At 33.0% G+C, this 22,301-nt stretch overlaps 1 protein-coding gene across 2 annotated transcripts in view; it reads right to left on the reverse strand.

The window, feature by feature from the left end:
* Positions 1-22,301, reverse strand: part of NIPBL (NIPBL cohesin loading factor) — a 198,224-nt gene that overhangs the window by 80,450 nt on the left and 95,473 nt on the right. For both annotated transcript variants that reach the window (XM_082621433.1, XM_082621434.1), the window contains exons 7-10: positions 20,573-20,733; positions 19,573-19,669; positions 16,227-16,853; positions 8,746-10,371 (exon numbers count right to left, since the gene is read on the reverse strand). In XM_082621433.1, coding sequence (XP_082477559.1) covers positions 8,746-10,371; positions 16,227-16,853; positions 19,573-19,669; positions 20,573-20,733 — 2,511 coding nt within the window. The remainder of the gene's footprint in view (positions 1-8,745; positions 10,372-16,226; positions 16,854-19,572; positions 19,670-20,572; positions 20,734-22,301) is intronic.

Raw genomic sequence — 22,301 nt, forward strand, 5'->3', positions numbered from 1 at the left:
GATAGAAGCACAACCTAACTTGCTTCAAGGAACTAGAAAAAGAAGAATAAAGTAGAAAAAGAAGAATAAACTAAGCCCAAAGTTAGTAGAAGAAGGAAGGAAATAACAAACACCATGGCAGAAATAAACAAAAATGACACTAAAAAGAGAATAGCAAAGATCAATGAAAGTAAGACTTGGATTTTTGAAAAGATAAACAAAGTAGACAAGCCTTTAGTTATGCTTACCAAGAAAAAAAAAAAGACTCAAATAAATAAAAATGAAAGGTGAGACATTACAACGGATACCACACAAATACAAAGGACTGTAAGGGATTACTATGAACAATTATACACCAACAAATTGGACAACCTAGAAGAATGAATAAATTCCTACAAATATATAATCTACCAAGATTAAATCATGAAGATATAGAAAATCTGAACAGACCAATTACTAGGTGACTGGTCCCAAAAACCTCCCAACAAAGAAAACCCCAGGACATATGACTTCACTGGTGAATTCTACCACACATTTAAAGAAGAAGTAATGACCAATTCTTCTCAAACTCTTCTAAAAATAGAAGAGGAGGAAACACCTCCAAGCTCATTTTACAAAGCCAGCATTACCCTATACCAAAATCAGACAAGGGCACTACAAGAAAAGAAAATTACAGGGCAATATCCGTGATGAACAGAGATCCAGAAGTCCTCAACAAAATATTAGCAATAAAAAGATCACATACCATGATCAAATGTGATTTATTGCAGGGATGCAAGGAAGGTTCAACATCCACAAATCAATCAATGATACACCACGTTAACAAAATGAGGATAAAGATCATGATTATATCAATAGATGCAGAAAAAAACATTTGACAAAATTCAACATCCATTCACAATAAAAACTCTCAACAAAATGGGTACAGAGGGAATATACATCAACATTATAAAGGCCACATATGACAAGCCCACAGCTAACATTATACTCAATGGTGAAAAGCTGAAAGCTTTCACTCTAAGATCAGGAACAAGATAAGGATGGCCACTCTTGCCACTTTTATTCAACATAGTACTGAAAGTCCTAGACAGAGCAACTAGGCAAGAAAAAGAAATAAAAGGCATCCAAATCAGAAAGGAAGAAGTAAAACTGTCACTATTTGCAGATGACATGTTATTATACACAGAAAACCCTAAAGACTGCACCACAACTGATAGAATAAACAAATTCAGTAAATTTGCAGGATACAAATTCAATATACAAAATTCAGTTCTTTTTTGATACACTAACAATAAACTATCAGAAAGAGAAATTAAGATAATTCCATTTATAACTGCATCAAAAAGAATAAAATATCTAGGAATAAACTTAACCAAGGAGGTGAAAGATCTGTATACTGAAAACTGTAAGACATAGTTGATGAAAGAAACTGAAGAAGACACAAATAAATGGAAAAATATTCCATCCTCATGGACTGGAAGAATTAATATTGTTAAAATGTCCATACCACCAAAAGCAATCTACAGATTCAGTGCAATCCAATCCCTATCAAAATTCCAATGGCATTTTTCAGAGAAATAGAACAAACAATCCTAAAATTTGTGTAGAACCACAAAACAGACAAAGAGTCAAGCAATCTTGAGAAAGAAGACAAAGCTGGGGGCACCACAGTTACTGATTTCAAACTATATTATAAAGCTACAGCAATTAAAGTGGTATGGTGTTGGCATAAAAACAGAGACATAGATCAATGGAAGAGAACAGAGAGTCCAGAAATAAACTCATGCATATATAGTCAATTAATTTACCAAAAAGGCACCAAGAATATTCAATGGGAAAATGACAGTCACTTCATTAAATCATGTTGGAAAAACTGGACAGCCACATGCAAAAAAATGAAACTGGACAGCTATCTTACACCATACACAAAAATCAACTCAAAATTTATTAAAGACTTGAATGTAAGACCCAAAACAATGAAATTCCTAGAAGAAAACATAGGCGGTAGCTCCTTGACATTGGTCCTGGCAATGATTTTTACCAAAAGCAAAGACAACAAAAGCAAAAATAAACAAGTGGGACTACGTCAAACTAAAAAGCTTTTGCATAGCAAAGGAAACCGTCAATAAAACAAGAAGACAACCTACTGAATAGGAGAAAATATTTGCAAATCCAATGTCTGATAAGGGGCTAATATCTAAAACATATGAAGAACTCATACAACTCAATACGTAAAGTAACCAAACAATCCAATTAAAAAATGAGCAGAGGATCTGAACATTTTTCCAAAGAAGACATACAGATGGCCAAAAGTATATGAAAAGGTGCTCAATATCACTAATCATGAGGGAAATGAAAATCAAAACCATGAGATATCACCTCACACCTGTTAGAATGGTTATTATGAAAATGACAACAAATAAGTGTTGATGAGAATGTGGAGAAAAGGGAACCCTTATGCACTGTGGTGGGAATGTAAATGGGTGCAGCTATTATGGAAAACAGTATGGAGGTTCCTTAAAAAATTAAAAACTACCATATGATTGGGCAATTCTACTTTTGGATATATATCTGAAGGAAATGGAACCATTATCTCAAAGATATCTGCACTCCCATTTTCATTGTAGCAGTATTTATAATAGCCAAGACATGGGAAAAAAACCTAAGTTGTTTAGCTCATTGATGGGTGAATAAAGAAAATGTGGCATATATGCACAATGGGATATTATTCAACCAAAAAAGAAGTTAATCCTGCCATTTGCAACAACATGGATGGACTGTGAAGGCATTATGCTAAGATAGATAAATAAGTTAGAGAGGGAAAGACAAATACTGTATGATCTCACTTATACGTAGAATCTAACAAAAACAGAATTCAGAGAAGCAAAGAACAGATTGATCTCTGCAATCTGTAGGAGGTGGATGAAATGGGTAAAGGCAGTCAAAAGGTAAAAACTTCCAGTTATAAATAAGTTCTGGTAATGCAATGTACAGCATGAGATGATGGATGTTAACTAAACTTACTGTGGTAATCATTTCACAATAAATACATATAGTCAGCCCTTCATATCTGTGGATGGGGAACCTGCGGATATAAAGAGTTGACTGTATGATACCATTTTATATAAGGGACCTGAAAGCATCTGTGAGGGGTCCTGGAACCAACTCCTTGTGGATACCGAGAGATGACTGTATATCAGATCATTATTTTATATACCTTAAACTAAAACAATGCTATACGTTAATTTTATCTCAATAAAACTGGAATGAAATAAATGATGGCAGCAATGTTTTCAGATATACACTGAATATAAAGTATGTATACACAAGTGAGACTTATCTTTAAAAATTACTTTATTAGATATATTCAATTAAAAATGGGATGACTGCATTTCTTTATATAAAAAAACTAGACAAATTTTAGCTCTGACTATAAGATTCGCTTTGGTCTTCATAACTGCACAAAGTAGGAAAAAAATTGGTTTCTCTATTTTAAAAGTGAATGAACTTTGAATCAGGGCTTTGAAAGGCTATGATTTGTTGAAGGCTCTGATTCCAGTACTCTTTGAACTACAATGTATAATGGGCTTAACGGAGAATTGTCAAAAGTTAGCACGTTAGTAGTCAAAGAATGCTATTTTTTTGTGGGTGCAGAAGAGGATCCATATTAAAAAATTCTTATTATATTGTATCATATTATATCATAGTACAGTACAGCATATACTGTTAACTCTAATATATATTACTCTAACATACTGAATTCTTTAAAAAACTACTGAAAACCTCCCCATATGAGAACTTGACACAGATATTAAGATAATGAATACCTACTTGATATACTGTAATACATTATAATATGTATTATAACATACTATATTATACTATATACAATAATTTAAAAATATATTAACTATTTAATATAATACTATGATATACATACAATGTTACAGTTATCAAGCAGGTATTCATTATCTTAATATCTGTATCATGCTCTTGTAGGGGTGGGTTTCAAAAGCATTTTTTAGAATGAGAGAGAATTCAGTATGTTGGAGTAATACGTATTTCTTCATAAATAGTAGCGGGTTCTCTCAGAATTAATCATTTGTTTTCTCTCACCCTTCAACCATATATCTATTTCTACAGATAAGAAAACCTTATAGAAGCTATGTCCTTAGCTGGCCTGAGATAATGAACGGGAAGGAAAGAGAACACTGCTAGCAAACTTTAATACATTTAATTTTTATGAAAACTTCTACTTAATGAATCTCTTTAAATCAATATTTATATCAATTATCTACTAAGTAATATTTGAACCAGAGAAATTCTATAAATAGAAATCATGGACAAAATTTTTCAAAGTATTGCTCTAAAATCACAACAGCCAAGTGTGTATTATGCCAACTTCTGTAATAAATATTCTCCAAAAACTTCCTAAAGATATAACTAATAATAAAGTTTTTACGGAAACTAAAAGTTTTATTTTTTTAGAAGAGTATTTTATATATTGTTCAAATGAGCCAAAGTAAATTTCTACTGCAGCATAATTAAGGATTCTGAATATTATAATCATAACTACTTTACTGAGAATTTCTCGATTTAGGAATTCATAAACTATGCCAAAAATTCACTCTCAGAAACAGTACTTTCTCTCAGACTTACGAAGCCTAGAGTCCTAAACACAATCCAATGCTACATAAAATATGAATGCTACATAAAAGGCAAAAACTAATTTTAGTGATCAACAGTTTACTACAGTAGTAACTGAGGTGAAATAACTGCCTCTAATAATGACTGCAATCATTAACTAATCAAATGAGCACTATATTTTAAACACTGTTGACTATTAGAGCTGTTAGATAACTTTTTAGTTTAAAGGCCATGATCTCAAATAACAGATGGTATGTTATATTCTTGAAAGCAGTAAGCGCAAATGATGGAAAACAATACACTATTAAGAAGGAAGTAAGGGGAGGAAGAAGAAAAAGTGATTTCCTTGGATATAAAGCTTAGGTATTTTGAGACACTCAGGAATTGTAAAAAACCAAAATCAAATTGTTATAGTGTGTAATTACAAATAATACACTGTTAGCAACACATACTGCAAATTAGTTGATGATCATGCCCAGACTTAAAGATGGTATAAGTTTATATTTTAATCGGGAGACATACTGTACGTTAGGGTGTATTAGGATAATATTATAAGTAAAAATATTTTAACCATAAAGACATTATTTTTGCATTTAATATACTGCTTGAAGTATATTTTAATAGATAGAAGATTTTTTTTTAATTTAAAGTTTTTACAAAGGTTATGTTGGTTCTCCACTCCCATCTCCCCTTGGCAAGGAAGAAACAAGGTGATGGTAAAAAGACTGGGAAGATAACAGCCCCAGGAAATCAGAACAGAATGGATTCTGAGCCAATCTTGTAACAGCTATAGAGCAAAATAAAGGTAAAGAATAAATTAAACAACATGAATATGAGTAGGTCTCCTTTGGAGCTTAACAAAAACTAGTAGTTGACAGGGTGGAAAGAGGTATTACAAAGTTCAGGGAACAGCTGAAAATTATGTAGCTTTTGAGCTAGGATCTACAGGTGGGAACATAAAAGATAAATATACAATTTTAATCTGCACACAAAAGCCTTTCCTAACATTGTAGCAATACAGTCTATTCATTCAACAGGCATTTAATATGCTCTTTTTATGTACTAGGTATTATGCTAGGTACTAGGGCATACACAGATCCCCACAGAAATAAAATTAAATGTTAACAATGTCACTTTACATTTAATAAGTTCATACAACAGACAAAAATAAGTAACCTATACTGGGAGTCATAAACCTATATCCCTACCATTCAAAATTTACCAGTTTAAAGCATATTCAAGGAATTTAAAATTACCCTAAAGGATGGCTATTTTAAATATGGATATCAGATGAAATTTTATGGCTCTACCAAGAAAGGAAAACCTACCAAGAATTCTGGCCCTAAGAATCAACAAAAAAGTATTCCAGCAATATTCAGTTTTTACTTAGAAAACACCAATATGTCAGAATATGTGATTTTCTGTGACTCTCTGAAGAAAATACCAAGTAATGTGTACTACAAAGGGTCAGTAATCCACAACTGGCCTTCCTATGCATGTAATTTTAAAAATCCACAATTATATACCTCTGCTATTGTTAACTTAGTAGCAGAGATCTAAAATAAAACCAAAATTAGTACATTACTGAAAAGCAGATATTAATTCTATGGTATAAATAAAGCCAAAAAGATATCTACGTGGGATCCTGAAATGAACCTAAGCATTGATGAAAAGGTTCACTTAATATAGTTGCATATATATTGACATATGTGTGTGTATATACATACATGCACATGCATACACACAAACACCATACTCTAACAGGCAGACACACCCAGATTAGTTACTCACTAACATCAACATATCAAGTATATACATTTGTGTTAAAGGTATATTTAGGAAAAACACTGGATTAGTACTAAAAAATTTGTATTCACAAGCAATGAAATTACATGTGGAAAAAACCAGGAGAAATAATACAGCAGTTACTAATTAGGAGCTATATTCATTTCTTGATACTCAGCTGTAAGGATTCTTTGTTAGAACAGAGCTTAGAAAAGCAAGGCTGGCATAAATAAGCTGACAGAGGGCAGGGGAGAAAAAGATGGTCTAGATCAAGGGGACAAGAGGGTACCACTTTCCATCTTTCCATCTGACTCTTCTACAGTTGTGTAACTTATACTCTTTAGTTTATATATATAAGCCACTCCCAAACTTTCAGTGAAAATTAATAAAGACAATCTTTATCTAAAAGACAACAATTCTAGTGCAAGCCACTACATTCTAACAAGCTCTTTTACCTAAACAATTCTGAAAAGATGCATTCAAGTTAAATACTAAAGACTATTAATTAAAGCTAAAATCATAATTAATTTTTATAGATCTGACAGCCGTAATTTAAAATCTGAAAGCTTCATAAAATAGTGCAAATATTAGTGATTCAGAGGCAATCTTTTTTCATTTTTGAAAGACAAAACCAAATAAATTAACAGTGAGACAGTAAACGTTTGAGAAGACAAGAATAAAAACAGATTAGTCGTGACACATTATTTCTTCGAATAGAGTTCTTAGTAGTAATACTATGTTTTCAACGAGCTTTTTTTGATAGAGATGGTACAACGGCATTTTACAAAACTAATAACCAATACACCTTCTGTGTCTCCTAATACGTTAAGTGCAGTTACACAACTTTCTGTGATGATGCAAATGTTCTCTCTCTGCGTTAATAAGTTAAACACTTGTCACATGTTGCTACTGAGAATATAAATTTTTAATTGTACATCGTTTAAACTTAATAGCCTAAAAAGGCTAGTGACTGTCATATTGGACATCATAACTCTAGAGTTTCATGTATTTGTTAATAAGTATAAATCTAAGTTCTTAATGAACTTCTTTCACAGAATGTGAATTTAAAAATCATATAAACTATCACCTCTGTTGCCTTAAAAACTATATCCCAGGGCTTCCCTGGTGGCGCAGTGGTTGAGAGTCCGCCTGCCGATGCAGGGACGCGGGTTCGTGCCCCGGTCCAGGAGGATCCCACATGCCGTGGAGCGGCTGGGCCCGTGAGCCATGGCCGCTGAGCCTGTGCATCCGGAGCCTGTGCTCCGCAACGGGAGGGGCCGCAACAGTGAGAGGCCCACGTACCGCAAAAAAAAAAACCAAACAAAAAAAACAACTATATCCCAATCTATTTATATTGCACGGGCTAAACAGGTCTTACCATACAGCATCATTAAATTTTATATATACATATATAAAAAATAGTATACAAAGGAACACAAAATTATATTTTCTATACAAACTGCCACTGTATTCTCAGCACTTCAGACTTTTTTTTTTCCTCCTGGAAACAATACTATTTATGTAACCGGAGAATTTAACTCAGAACCATGAGAAAAAAACCCACAAAAAAACCCCAAACCAAAAAAAACCCAAACAAACAAAAATACCAAAAAACCTTTAAAACTGATGATTTAACCCAATTTAAGAGGTAACTATCATTCCCTATTACTCTTCCATAGACAAGGGCAAAACTACATATTTTAAAAAATAAAACATTCATAACTAATCACCTCCTACACAAAAAGATGAAATAACCATTTGCATAACTTTCTAAACTATATACACTCAAACTATTCATCAGTAATTAACTCAGAGATAGGTCTGTGGGAAAACAATATTAAGAAACACTTAATATTCTTAAAAGAATTTATAATATTGAGTTTCGTATACCACATAGCTTTACTGAGACTTTAGAAATTAAAACTCAGTCAATTCATTACCTCATTATAGAGAATGGATTCTCTGTACAGTGAAAATAACTTTTTAAAAAGTTGATAAATACATCTATTTCAGTCATCCATTCGAATCATTCACTTGATTAGCAAGCAACTTACAAAAATACTGAAATAATTAAACAGCAAAAGGAACTCTTCTCTGTGAACCAACAGTAAAAATCACAACTACGGTGAGTAGTAGGGGTGGGAGAAAAAGAATTTTCAATGAGAACTTTTTATCTATATTACTGCAAATAATTTCACTGTTGTTTTATACTGTTCTTTTTCCATGCAGTAGTGTTTCAATTTTTGTAAATTTCCATTTTTTTATCCATAGTAACCCTAAAACTTAAAAGAAAACTCACTAGAACACAGATGACATCAGAGTAAGTATTCTTACCTTTATTTGACTTTGATGGTTTATTCTTGACAGGTTTAAGGGAACTTCTTGATTTATCCTCTCTATCTTTAATAAGTTTCTGAACGTCATCCAAAGACAGTTTTTGCAGGACTACTACAGGCTTAGCTCCTTTATTTAGATCTTCAACTAATCCCATTTTTTCTACTTTGTCTTTCTGCTCTCCTTTCATTTCCATTTTCTTTGTCTCCTGAGTAATATTGCCATCTTTATCCCTCTTGATTTTTGGAATGACAAAATTTTTCAATGCACCAGACCTGCCCCCCAACAAATAACTTGGAAATTCTGCCTTATTGTCAGGGTGTGTTTTATTACTGTCTACTTTACTCTTGTTACCCTCTGTCCTTCTGTCATCTTTACTATTTGGTGATTTAAAACCAGGCTTATCAGATCTTGATTTATTAGAATCTCCTTGTTTAACACGAGGACTGTCAGGTCTTGCTTTCTGCTCCCCAGAAGATGGTCTTTCCCGTGAGTCCCCTGATTCATGTCTGTGTTTTCTTTCTATTTTATCAGGTTTTGAACCATCAGATTTAATGCCATGTTCATTTCTACTAGAGGATCTCAATGTTTCTGGTCTTCGAACCCTGGATTGATCCCCCCGATGTCGTTCAGATTCACTCCTGTCATCTGACTTTTGTTTACTATCATGGTCACGTCTTAGTGACTCAGAAATAGATCGCCCATCAGGTCTCTGCTTTAAGGCTTCAGCTCTTTCTGATTTTAACCGAGGTGAATCAGATTTAATGTCCTGTTTATGTTTAGACACTTCAGGTTTTTTCTCTGTTGATGGCTTTCCAGAATCCCTCCTATTTTCATGCCTATGTTTTGGTGTTTCAGGCCGACCTTCAGTTTTTTGCTTTGGAGTTTCAGGTCGGCCCTCACCTTTCTGCTTTGGAGTTTCAGGCCGTCCATCACCCTTATGTTTTGGGGTTTCAGGATGTCCATCACTCTTTTGTTTTGGAGTTTCAGGTCGGCTTTCACCCTTTTGCTTTGGGGTTTCAGGTCTTGACTTTGTTGTTTCTGATCTGCCATTATTTTGTTTGTTGTCATTTAACTTTGTATCAGACACTCTGTTTTCATTCTGTTTAGGCTCGGCTGTGGTGCTCTCATTTTGTCTGGATTCGATCATTCTGTTCTCATTCTGTTTAGGTTCTTCTGTTTGTACCTCAATTTTAGTTTCTATCTTACTTTCACTAGATTTTGTCTCTACCAATCTGTTTTCATTTGGTTTTGACTCCGCCAATCTACTTTCGTTTTGTTTCACTTCACTCTTTAAAAGCTCAGGATCAGACTTTTTTTTAGGAGTCTCAGGATGGTTTTCTGGTGCAGATTTAAGATTTCCAATAATATCTTCCTGAAGAACAGACATAGGTGCATCATTACATTGTTTGATTTCTTCAGGCTTTTTTATGGAGTCTGAATCCTGAGTTACAGAGGCCTGAGAGTCCACTCTTCCTGCCTGATGAAGATCAATGCTAACCATTAATGCTGGCCTTGACCCATTTCCCGTAGAACCCGTCTCCTGAGAAGCTGGTCTATTACCTCCTGTAGCACCCCCAGCCTCCTGTGGGTAAGAATCTTGTTTTCTTTTTTTCAAAGGCTTATCTGAAATTCAAAGATAAATATTCAGTATCAGTAATAGACATATATTCTTATCTTATTAAAAACCATATGGACTTTGACTATTTTTTAAAGTCACATTTTTAAAAAATGTGGTGAATGCAAATGTCAATACGCATATATAAAAAAGTAGGCACGAATGGCATAATACTTTTAAACCAAGGTTTGAGGAAATATTCATGCTTGCTGTACCTCAATAAATATTAGCGAGTATAGTATAAAGATCATTTAAACTGCTAACTGAATAAAAACTACAAAGAGCCCCAAATCTGCCAACATACAAAACAGGGTGCTTTTGTCACATGTAAGAAAAGTATGGAAAATAATAAAACTCAAAAGAAAATAGAAATCATGCCACTGGAAAAAAGGTAAATGAGGAGAGTAAGAAAAAAAAAAGAATAGTTTGTTATTAACCTTTGATCCAGGATTCAAATTCTTCAAGGTGTCAACAGCACAAATGGAATTTAAAAGCTAACACACAGTTAGAAGTATCTTTAGACAAGGAAACATAACTATAAAAATGAGAAGCATATAATAAGAACTTTTTAGATAAACGCTATCTTTCCTAAGCAACTTCAACTGAAGAAAAATGCTTCAGCTCTTCAACATAAAGTTCTAGGGGTCTATATACTGGCTCAATAAGAAATTATTTACAGTATTTATGTGCAATTTAAAGACAAAAATACACACAAACACAAATCTACCACTATAACAAAATGTCATGGTATTTTTAACAGCTATGTATTTCTGTGCATGATTCCACTTGACTCAAGAGGCTCCTAGGTCATTTTCTATAAATTGAATTTCCAATTAGGTCTTGGGAATCATAACATGATATATAACTATAATATTATAGCACCCTGAGACTCTGCCTGCTTTAATGCTACTTGCTGAATTGCCTGGCTGTTTTAAAAGTTATTTTTAATCTTTTTCTTTTATTCAGGAGAATCTTTAGATTCTCTTATACTATTCATTAATGTGATACAGTATCATTTAAGGAAAAGATCACAAGGTGAAAAGTCAAAATGACCACTAAAAACAGCTCCTTAATATTAGGGAACCAAGTACTGAAAAAAATGTTTTTAATAGTAATGATGCTTTTATACACCAAAGTTTCATCATTTTGTTTTGAAAGTGAGAAGTAGCAGTCCCTTACAGCTTACAATCTAATCAAATATTACTAAAATTTACTTCAGATATTTTCCAGTAATTTTTTGAAGAACTAAGCCATTCTGCTTTTTCAGTAATTCAGAAGTCAAATCTATCATCACATATACTCCACTTGCAAAATAACTACATAATGATAATAATAAAGTATATTATCATTAAACTGTTTTCCCTAGTTAAAACTAACCTGGTAAGAACTTATATGAAGCTTTCTGCATCAATACCTAAGAAAAAAGCACTTAGAATACTAATTTATAGAATTTTGCTTTTGAATGTTCTGCCACACAAAATCATCTTTATATCTTGCCAAAGGGCACACCAAATAATTATTACCTCAAAAACAGGATGCTTTGTAACCTTATACTTATCCCTTAAACTTTTATGATAAGCATTTAGAAAAAAAGTTTTAAGGATCTAGAAATTTAAATAGTATAATCTAATCTAAGATTTTTATATTTTTCAATGAAATATGATTCATGAAAGTCATTAAAATGGTAACCTAAGCATACTTAAGAACTATTAATAACATAGATCTCAGGCATCTGAAGATCTCTCTTAGGAGATCTGTGGCTCATCCTTCTATTAATATGAACAATCTGTCTTTCAGAAGAACATTAAAATAACTTGAAGGCTAAATTTTAAAAGATTACAAAATACTTAATAATTAATAGATCATTAACCTCATTCTAATTTATCTTTCATTATTAAAATGGAAATTTAGCAAAGAGTTTAATTTCAAAGAAATTATCATGTTCGATTTAGTTATCTTTATAGACACTATGATTATTTATAATAAAAACATGAAAAGCATTTGCACATGAGTGATATATGAAGATTGGGGGAGATCTTATAATTTTCTCTACTATGCATAAAATATTGCTAAATACAAAGTTTTAATTTTTCAACTATTGAAAGGTACTACACCTCTTCTGTAAAACCTGGAAAAATTCCATTACTGCTGCAAGGACTTTTGGATACGTTAAGAGCACGCAGGTTCTGATTCACTTCATCTTATTCAGTTCCACCATGAACTTATTCCTGTAAAGTGGCTCTGAATCTGCACAGGCCACTTTTGTCTATTCACTTTTGTTATCAGTCTTCATTACATAATAATCTTCACCTAATGATGGAAAGCCATCTCTATGAAGAATAATTTTAATATTTGGGACACTATTACCTGTAAGCCCTCTAAAGCACTGGGAACCATAAAATTAGCTATCAAAATACAGGTGTTCCTGAAGAAAGTGCATACAAAAAGATATAATTTTAAGACCAACAACACTTGTCATCTTGATGCTGGTATTTTGAAAATAATATCTGGCCCTTAAAGAAACTGTGAACTCAGTTGTGCTTGTACGAAACAAACTATATCACTTGCCTAAATCTACAAGTGATAAATGAAAACACTTAAAGCAAAAAGCAGAACAACTGTACACACAATAGCCAATTATAAAAAATGAAAAAGTCCCATCCCTAAACCACAGTACAGGCTAAGTGACTAATTGTCCTATTCCTGTCCCAAATCCCAGTCTCTTATTCCAAATGACAATCGATAATAATTTAGTTCTAATCAGGGTTACAGTGCAAGAATATTTTAACATCATAAAAAACATTAGTGACGCTAGACCATTCCTTATACTTGCTAACATGGAAAGTGGACCTTGGGAAAAGATGAAACAGGCAAAGATGAACAAAGAAACCCCCTCTTTAACAAGAGAAAGCAGGAATTTTCAGCACATGGAGATATTAATGTCTATGACAGCTCATCCCAGAAGCAAAGAAAAAGAGCCTTTTGAAATTAGTTTATGTAATTACAGATGTTAAAAGTTTGAGCAAAAGATTGAGAAGAAGGTCCTTTAGGAATATTATAAAATATTAGGTTGCACAGAATTAACCTATCAGTGTATATAAATCTCTCCAAAGAAGAGAGAACAGGCCAAAGGAACATAAATATCTAGCAGCCAGAAAAGTGTCTTCTGTGTGTGCAACAGAGGTGTATTAGGTTATACCGCAGCCTATGTAAAATATTTCTAAGAGCATTCTATCTCTTTTCCTGAATTCCATAGTTATCTAACAACCATGTCTGCCAAACTTTCTAATCTATTTACAAGGTACAGTTTTTTGATTTCTGGTCTATTGAGGGGAATGCTTCATTCATTCGTAACAAATGAATATAATGGGAAACAAGCTCAGAACCTAGAGCAGAGTGCTCCGTAAAACCATGTATACCACACAAGTAGTCTCGTTTGCTCCTTGCCACCAGCAATAAAATAGTTATAAAAAAAGTACTCCGTGCCAAACCTTAGAATACAGTAAATATCAATCTTACAATATACAGTAGTTCTAAAATGTAGTGGTAACTAGTGATAAATTCATTTCAAAGAAGTATTTCATCTCTCAAGGGCCGACTGTAAGACTACCACTTCAGAAAACTTTACTTTTATTTATGACCTCACCTACAAACTTAGAGAAACATACCAACCCTTTAATCTTTCCAAAATCTCAAGATAACTACTTATATATAAAACACTATCTCATCATACAATGCAGAAATTGAATATAAAATGACAAGATACAAATGTTAGCTGGTACCTAAAATTCCAAAGGTTTTCAAATAAAGCTGTCAGAAGGCAAGTTAGAGATGACAGCACTAATATGAGGTCGGCCAAATCAGCATAACCAATTTGGGAAAAACCATCTAAATCAAACTGAAAATCAGATAGTTCATCTTTTCCCTTAAATCTTTATAGAACCAGATACCTCTGTAAGTCAAATTACATTGTTTCAAAATTCTAAGTCAACTTTGCTCACTCAACCTTTCAATTATCTTTGTTATAGTCACACCATCAGAGATTACAGAGAAAACTGTTAATTAAAATTAAAATATACATAACAAGTGTCAGGAAGAACAGTATGCTGTTTGTCGATTTTGTTTTAATCTCCCAAAGAAAAGTTAGTAGTCTAAAATAAGTTTGCTAGCATGCAATTAGCATCCTTATTTCCATTCAGTTTTTAAAAGTAAAAACTTTGGTTTTAACAAATATGATACAGTAAAGTTAAAAAAAGTAAGAAAAAAAGCTCATTTCCTCTGTTTTCGTTCCTACCAACAATTAGGTCATTAAAAAAAGATTATACTTCTTTTAAAGAATATAATTTTCCAAAACACAGATTAAAACGTCATGCAAAAGTTCAGTTCTCAAGGCAACTAATATTTCTTGGTCAAGAAATTACAATTGTATATGTTTTCTGCAAAACTGTCACAGGACTCAGGAATTTTGGTAAGGTTAATATTATTGAGAGCAGCTGAATAATACTGCTCTCTCCATCTGACATGCATATACTTTTATTAGAGGTTAGAGGAAGAGATATATATTGGAACCCATAGAGTTATTTCCTAAATCCCACACTACTAAGCAAAGAGAAAAAGGGCAAGCAACACTTTATTTCATCTTTAACGTCCATGATTTGCTAGTTAAAAACAAAAAAACAACACCAGTTCCCTAGCCAATAAAATGAAGATTTCTAGCAATCTCTTTATTTGCATCTACCCGTGATTTATGCACTTAGCAAACACTGTAGTACAACAATTACCAAATACAGTCTGTTTTTCCAGTAACATTAAAAAGAGACAAATGATAGGAAACATAATATGAATCTTCAGCATGTTTCTTAGCAGAGGAACACAATTATCTAGAAAGGATCCTGTCACATAATGAACAAGATCACAGATAAAAATGAGCTCTAGTCAACACCACGAAGTTTTGCTTTATAATGACCAAACAGAAACTCTAAGAACTATAAATCAATCTAGAATATTTAACTATAAAATTAAATCTTAAAGTATTCTTTGGTTTGAATGGTCAAATGTGTATATGCGTCTACTGTAGAGACATCAAATTCATAAATTACTAATTTCAACCACTGATTCATTAGTCTCTCTAAAAATTTAAGAGATTGTATACATAATGTTCACCAAATAATCAAGAAATTACAAAACTTACTTTGATTATAATTTTTTATAAAGCACAAAAGAAAGCCCATAAACTCACAGAACAGGTGTCTTGAAAATCCATCCTAATACACTAGTCAGACAAAAGAGAACACTTAACCATAATCACCAACAAAAGATCCCTGATTCTTAAAGCTTGCTATTTCATATTAAAATTCTTTCCTAATTTTTTTACTTAAAAAAAAATTCAATTATTAAGAGATGACAGAATTAGAAACTAAGTGAAAAATCTAATTGCATAATAAACATACAAACTTTTCTTAAATGTACTGATTCAAAATAATTCTATAGTGTTAACCTTGTTTTGGTAGAAAAAAGGTGAAGATGCAAAATTATATTAACATAACTTGTGGAAAACACATGTAATATAGAAATGCTAATGTTCATTTTAGTAGACAAGCACAGATAAAATAACTTGGTATATAATAGGTGACAGATGTGTTATATAGAATTACCATATCTCAGACAGTGGTTTTAGATAAGAAATGAAATTAAGACTAACTTCTGAGGGGTGAGCATTTTAGTAATAAAACCATAATTTTGAGGAGAAACATTAAAAATTATAAAATATAATGAGAAAAAAAGAGTTACTTTAAAAACTTTTTTGACATTATAATTAAATATGTGCCGAGAGCATGAAGTGGTAGTAATGAGACTATTTTACCTTTATCTTGAACTTCTTTTGAAAAGCGCTCCCTTTCAATAGCCGATTCTCTCTCTATTCGCTCAATTTCAGCCAATGCATCCAATTCCACTTCATCATATATAGGTCCCTGTTGTGATACCTGTTGCTGATTCTGTACCACAGAAGTCTGGGGCTGTTTTGTAGCAACTGAAGTGTTCTGCTGTAAAACAGGCACTTGATTTGCTGGAAGGAATGCTGTTTGTTCTTGCTGCGACAAACACTGAGCAGCATTTAGTGGGCGGTTTACATCCTGTGGAGTAATGGGTGTTTTTGAAGTCTGTCCTGGGTACTGCACATTAAAAGGAATATCATTTTCTGAAACATTGCTATTTTCCATACCAGAAAGCATATCCTCTTGCTGGTCCATGTCTGAAGACCTTACTCGAGAAAGTCTTAATGTAAGTTTAGTAGAGTCCTTGGATGGAGAGCTAATGATATCATACATTGCAGCTTTCTCACTCTGGTCTTTTTCATCCTTGCCTAATTTCATTTTCTTTTGCTTCTTTTGTTTTCTTTCTGGAGAATCTAACAAGATGTCTGGTGGAACATCTCGAGGTGATGAGCAAGGTAGAGACTGAGACTGTAGGATTAAAGGTGGTCTTGATCCTAGAAAAACAATTCAACAGGAATGAACAGTTGTGCTAGATTTACATTTTCAGACAATGTGATAAACATATTAAATAAGTGACAATACAGTACCGCTAGAAAAAATGTTAAATTATCTCATCCAAGCTACTTATTTACAGAATATGAAAAGAAAGCCTAAAGATGTGTCCCCCATGGTCTTTTAGCTTGCTGGTAGACGATCCAGGTTTGAATTAAAATATGAGTATTCCATCTTCCAGACCAGTATTATTTCTATTTTTTCACGTAAAAAATATAAATACTTAGCTTGAAAATGGCAAAAGGCTTCACTATTTCTAAAGATGCAACACAAATATTTGGGGTATGATAATCTCTATTCTCTCACTTATTATCTAGGAAAACTGACGTGTCTAAAGTAAAAATAAGACTGTCAAATTACAAAAAAATAAAATAATTAATCCTAGGGTGTACACTCACAGGAATACTTAATGGTATAAGAAAAAGGAAGTGGGAAAAATTACAATGATCAGTCTTCACTTACTTAACAAATTGGTAGTAAAGTATTAATTTATACCTTTATGTGGTCTTCTCTTTCTCCCTCCACTTAACATCATTCACATACTCTCTTCAGCTTGCTAATCCTCCTTTTATTAGAAAAATATGCAGGTCCAGCAAATAAAATATCTTCAGCCCAGATCCCATTAAATTAAACACTATACGATATAAGGAAGTGTTAAAAGTAAGCTAATCGAATGGGAAAATTTTTCCTAGTTAACAAGCTGTCAGTAAGGAAGAACTGCATCAATGTGCTTCAGAAATAAAAGTATAATTGTATCTGAACAATATATACATTTCTTTGAATTAGATTATAAAAATTTAAAAAACCCATAGGAAATTATAAAAATCAGTCAAGCTAAAAGTGCTTTATATGGTTGGCCAAAAAATGTTCGTTCGGGTTTTCCGTAACATCTTACACATTATAACACATCATATTGCCTTTTTATTTAAAGTTTACATGTCACATTATATCTATTTTAGAACAAACTTTAAATTCCAACAATTTATCTAAAAATTAAACTAGGCTAACTGAAGATGCATTCAACCTTCAAAACTAGTTGGAAAACCACCTCACAAACAGAAATAGAGGCTTCTGATGACTAATGTGTTTGTGAGGTTAACTGTTCTAAAGTTTTCTTCTCTTTCTATCTAAAGTTATCTATCCACCTAACAATCCATTCATCCATTCACTCATCTATCCATCCTCAACAGTTAGAGGAAAAATGGTCTGGTTATCTAGAGCAACCAGCTATCCCACTGTTATTCCTCCTTGACACTCTGATTATTTCTTACTCTGAAAATACTTGTGAGATACGTACCTAACTTTGATACCTAAAGTACAAACAGAGTTACTCTGGAAGTTGTTCTCTCTTTCAAAAGCTGGGTTATTTCTATGTCTGGAAATTCATAGAATTATAGAATTAGAATGGCTCATAATTCTAATTATTGTATTAGAATGGCTCATAAAAGTTCGACTTTCACCTCATGAAGAATATCCCTGGATCAAAGAGTTGGAACATAATCTATGAAAAAAAAAATCTTTACAATGAGGCAGACCAGTCCATGTTTTAGACGGCTATAATTAGAATTTCTCACAGCTAGATAAAATTTGTTATCAGCTATATTGCAATTTAAAGCTACTTCTCTAAAGCGGATACAATATTCTCTTCCAACAAACTTGGATGACTCCAATTATTAGACCTTAGTTTTAAGTATTTTAAATAATAGCTCAAACCTGGACTCAGAATTTTTTGACTCTATTATACACAGAAGACCACACAAGGTTCTTTGGGAATTTGAAGATAAATAAAATAGAATTCATGTCCACAAGATAGTACAGGATAAGTTATTAGAAAAACAGAAACTAACGGCTTGGGGAAACCAGGGAAGGGTCCATAGAAGATCACCCATTTAACTTAGAATTTGAAGAATTAATACGATTTTAATAAGCAGAAATGAAAGTAGGTGTAAGAGATCTAGTGAAGTAATTAACATAGAGCTGGCCATTTTGATAAATGACTACCTAAGAAGAGAAGACTTTAAAGATAATTCAGGATTTGGAATAGCATTAAGAGAAACAGGAATGGCAGAAAGAACAGTGAGTACAATTTTGAATATGAATTTGAAATACCAGCTAGATATGAGGAGGTTTTGTCCGGAAATGAAAAATTACAACTTGGGAGACAGGACTGGAAGCAAAAGACATTGATTTGGGAGTCCTGTTCACAAAAGTAACAAACGCTATTACCAAAACTGAGTAAAATAGCCAAGGAAAAAAGTACAATGGAAGATTAAAAATCTAATGATAGAAATCTTGAGAAATGATAGAGCAGAGAAAAGAGCTAATGAAGAAAAAAAAAATCAATGAGAAAAGGATGAGGAAAATAGGTGGATTCAATACAAAATAAGTTTTGGGGGGAGGGTGAAGATTGGGGAAAGCTGATCAATAATTTCAAATATTTAAGAAAGATGAAAAAGATTGTGGTTTGAAAAGACCACTGGATTATTAGTAAGAACGATACTGTATATATCTGAAAACAGTATCAGTAAGTACAGGTTCATTTTTTTCTATAATAAGTGAAAAACAATAGAGAATAATTTTTGGTAACTGAATTAAGAAGTCTGAATTCTTTACTCAATTTGAAATGTGAAAAATTTAAGGAAATTTTTGTTACAATGATACCTTTTGGAGTTCCATCACTTCCAGCAGGGGAACATACTGGCTGTGGAGACCTCAAGGGAAAAGATGCAGCATTCCTCATTGTTGAAGAATCTCCATCCTAGGAATAGAGTATAACATTTATATCTTGAATGATAGAAGAGGTTTTATAGAAATCTTAAAGAGAACCAATAAAAGACATAAATTACTGACAGGTAAAGTGTTGGTATTCAAAAGCATAATTCTTCTGCACTTTCCTGTTTTCTTCGTGGTATATCTTAGAAGAATTGAAATTGTATCCAAAAGAATCAACAGCCTAAGCATAGCAATGAATAAGAAAACTGGTATTACTAGTATGCTTCATTTTTGTTTGCTATTTTCTACCAAAGGAGCTCTGAACATCCCACCAGGCTGTAAATGTAAATGTCTTGAGGGCAGAGTCCAATGTCATCTTTGTTAAACTTAAACACATGTAACTTATGCGATAATACCACCAAACCAATGACAAGACAGATTTCCAGTATGTGGAATATTTCAGTAACATTAAAGCAACATTAAATTTCAGGGAAAAAATTTCTGTACAAGTCTTAGAGGGAAAAAGAGCTAAGCACTAATAAATAAAGGCTCATTATTTAAGAGGACATCTTTGTGTGAGCAAACATTTAAAAATGAAGTATATTTCATTAAGGACCTAAACCTCTAGACCAGAGGTTGGCAAACTTTTTCTGTAATGGGACAGATAGTATATATTTTAGGCTTTATGGATCATATACAGTTTGTCACATAACATTCTTTGTTGTTGTTCTTTTAAACTCTTTATAACTGTGAAAATCAGTCTTAGTTTATGGGTCAGACTACTGGCCAGTTTACCAACCCTGCTCTACAGGTACAGCTAGATTCTCAGACCCAGTATAATCCTCAGTAAAAGGTAGATATCCTTCAAATTACAGAACTGAAATACTAGGTTATGAGACAAATATTAGAACTATTTTATTACCTTAATGATAACTAATATATTACATACGTCACTACTTAGCCTGTGCACCATGTGTAGGTAGTCGTCACTTGAGCCATGTCTAGGATTATCAGCATGATGATTAGCAGAACTGCCAGACAACGAACCAGAAACTTTATTATCATGTAGGTTTCTCAAACCACCTGCAACAATGGGACTTGATACCGATGCTGAAATTAATAAGAATTTTAAAAAAGCTTTATAAAAATAAACTGTTAAAATTCTTACACGACAATAATAATTGTTCACAAGTAATATTTTAGCATACATAAATTACAAAGACTAATATAATGAGCTGGCTGACTATCCAGAGCTTGATCAAATCTTAACACTTTGCCACAAGTCATTCAGATAGATTTTTGAAAAGAAATAAGACATTAGATATGGCTGAAGCTCTCCATATATCTGCATATTCCTCTCCACTATTTCCTTCCCCTTATTCCCTAAAAGTAACCAATATACTGAATTTAGAGTTCACTCTACCTATGAATACCTTTTTACCTTTGCTATAAATCAATACACTCTTAAATAACACACAGCACTGTTTTGCACATTATAATTTTGTATAAATGGTATATGTATTATATATAACCTCCTATAACTTGCTTTTTAATTCAATATTGTGTTGAAATGTGTCCATTTTTATATATGTAGCTTTAAATTCATTTACTTTGAATAAATAATTATATATATTCTGCTGCATAATGTACATACTTTATCCATCCTTGTGTTAGTAGTTTATTTTTTTATTTTTTAAAAATATTTATTTGTTTGTTTGAGCCAGGTCTTAGTTGCAGCAGCCAGGATCCTTAGTTGAGGCTTGCTGGCTCCTTAGTTGTGGCATGCAAACTCTTAGCTGCAGCATGCAAACTCTTAGTTGTGGCATGCATATGGGCTCTAGTTCCTGGGCCAGGGATTGAACCCGGGCCCCCATCATTGGGAGCGTGGAGTCCTAACAAGTGTGCCACCAGGGAAGTCCCTTATTAGTAGTTTAGATTGCTTGAGTATTTTTGCCATCATAAACAATGCTGTAATGTATATTCTTGTATATGACTTTTTTACAAATGTGTCTTAGGAGTGAAATTGCTGGATATTCCTGTTTTTAAACCTTACTAAATATTAACGAATAGCTTTCCAAATTATTTATGTCCACTCTACTGGTAGTAGGTAAGTGTTCATACTGCTCTATATCCTTGCCAATGATTTTCGTCAATTTGAAGATGGAAAATGTCTCTGACAGCCACTTTAATTAGTATTTCCTTCCTTAATTAACAGTGAAGCCAAGCATCTTTTCATGTGTATTAGACATTCAGATTCCCTACTTAACATAAAATCATAAAAATTACTCTGATATTTTCTTTCAAAAGTTTCATAGTTTTGTTTTTTCACACTTAGTCTTTAATTCATGTAAGAACAGAGTATCTTTTCCATGAATGCATGCTAGAACTTGAGATAAAACTGCCTGAGCATTTTTATCCCCACCCCTACTTGTAAGGGAGATAGATTTTTTTTTTTTTTTTTGCGGTACGCGGGCCTCTCACTGTTGTGGCCTCTCCCGTTGCGGAGCACAGGCTCCAGATGCGCAGGCTCAGCGGCCATGGCTCACGGGCTCAGCCACTCCACGGCATGTGGGATCTTCCCGGACCGGGCCACGAACCCGTGTCCCCTGCACTGGCAGGCGGATTCTCAACCACTGCGCCACCAGGGACCCAGGGAGATAGATTTTTAACAACTGAAG

This window comes from Mesoplodon mirus, assembly GCF_964341445.2.
Source record: "Mesoplodon mirus genome assembly, chromosome: 5".
Lineage (NCBI taxonomy): Eukaryota > Metazoa > Chordata > Mammalia > Artiodactyla > Ziphiidae > Mesoplodon > Mesoplodon mirus.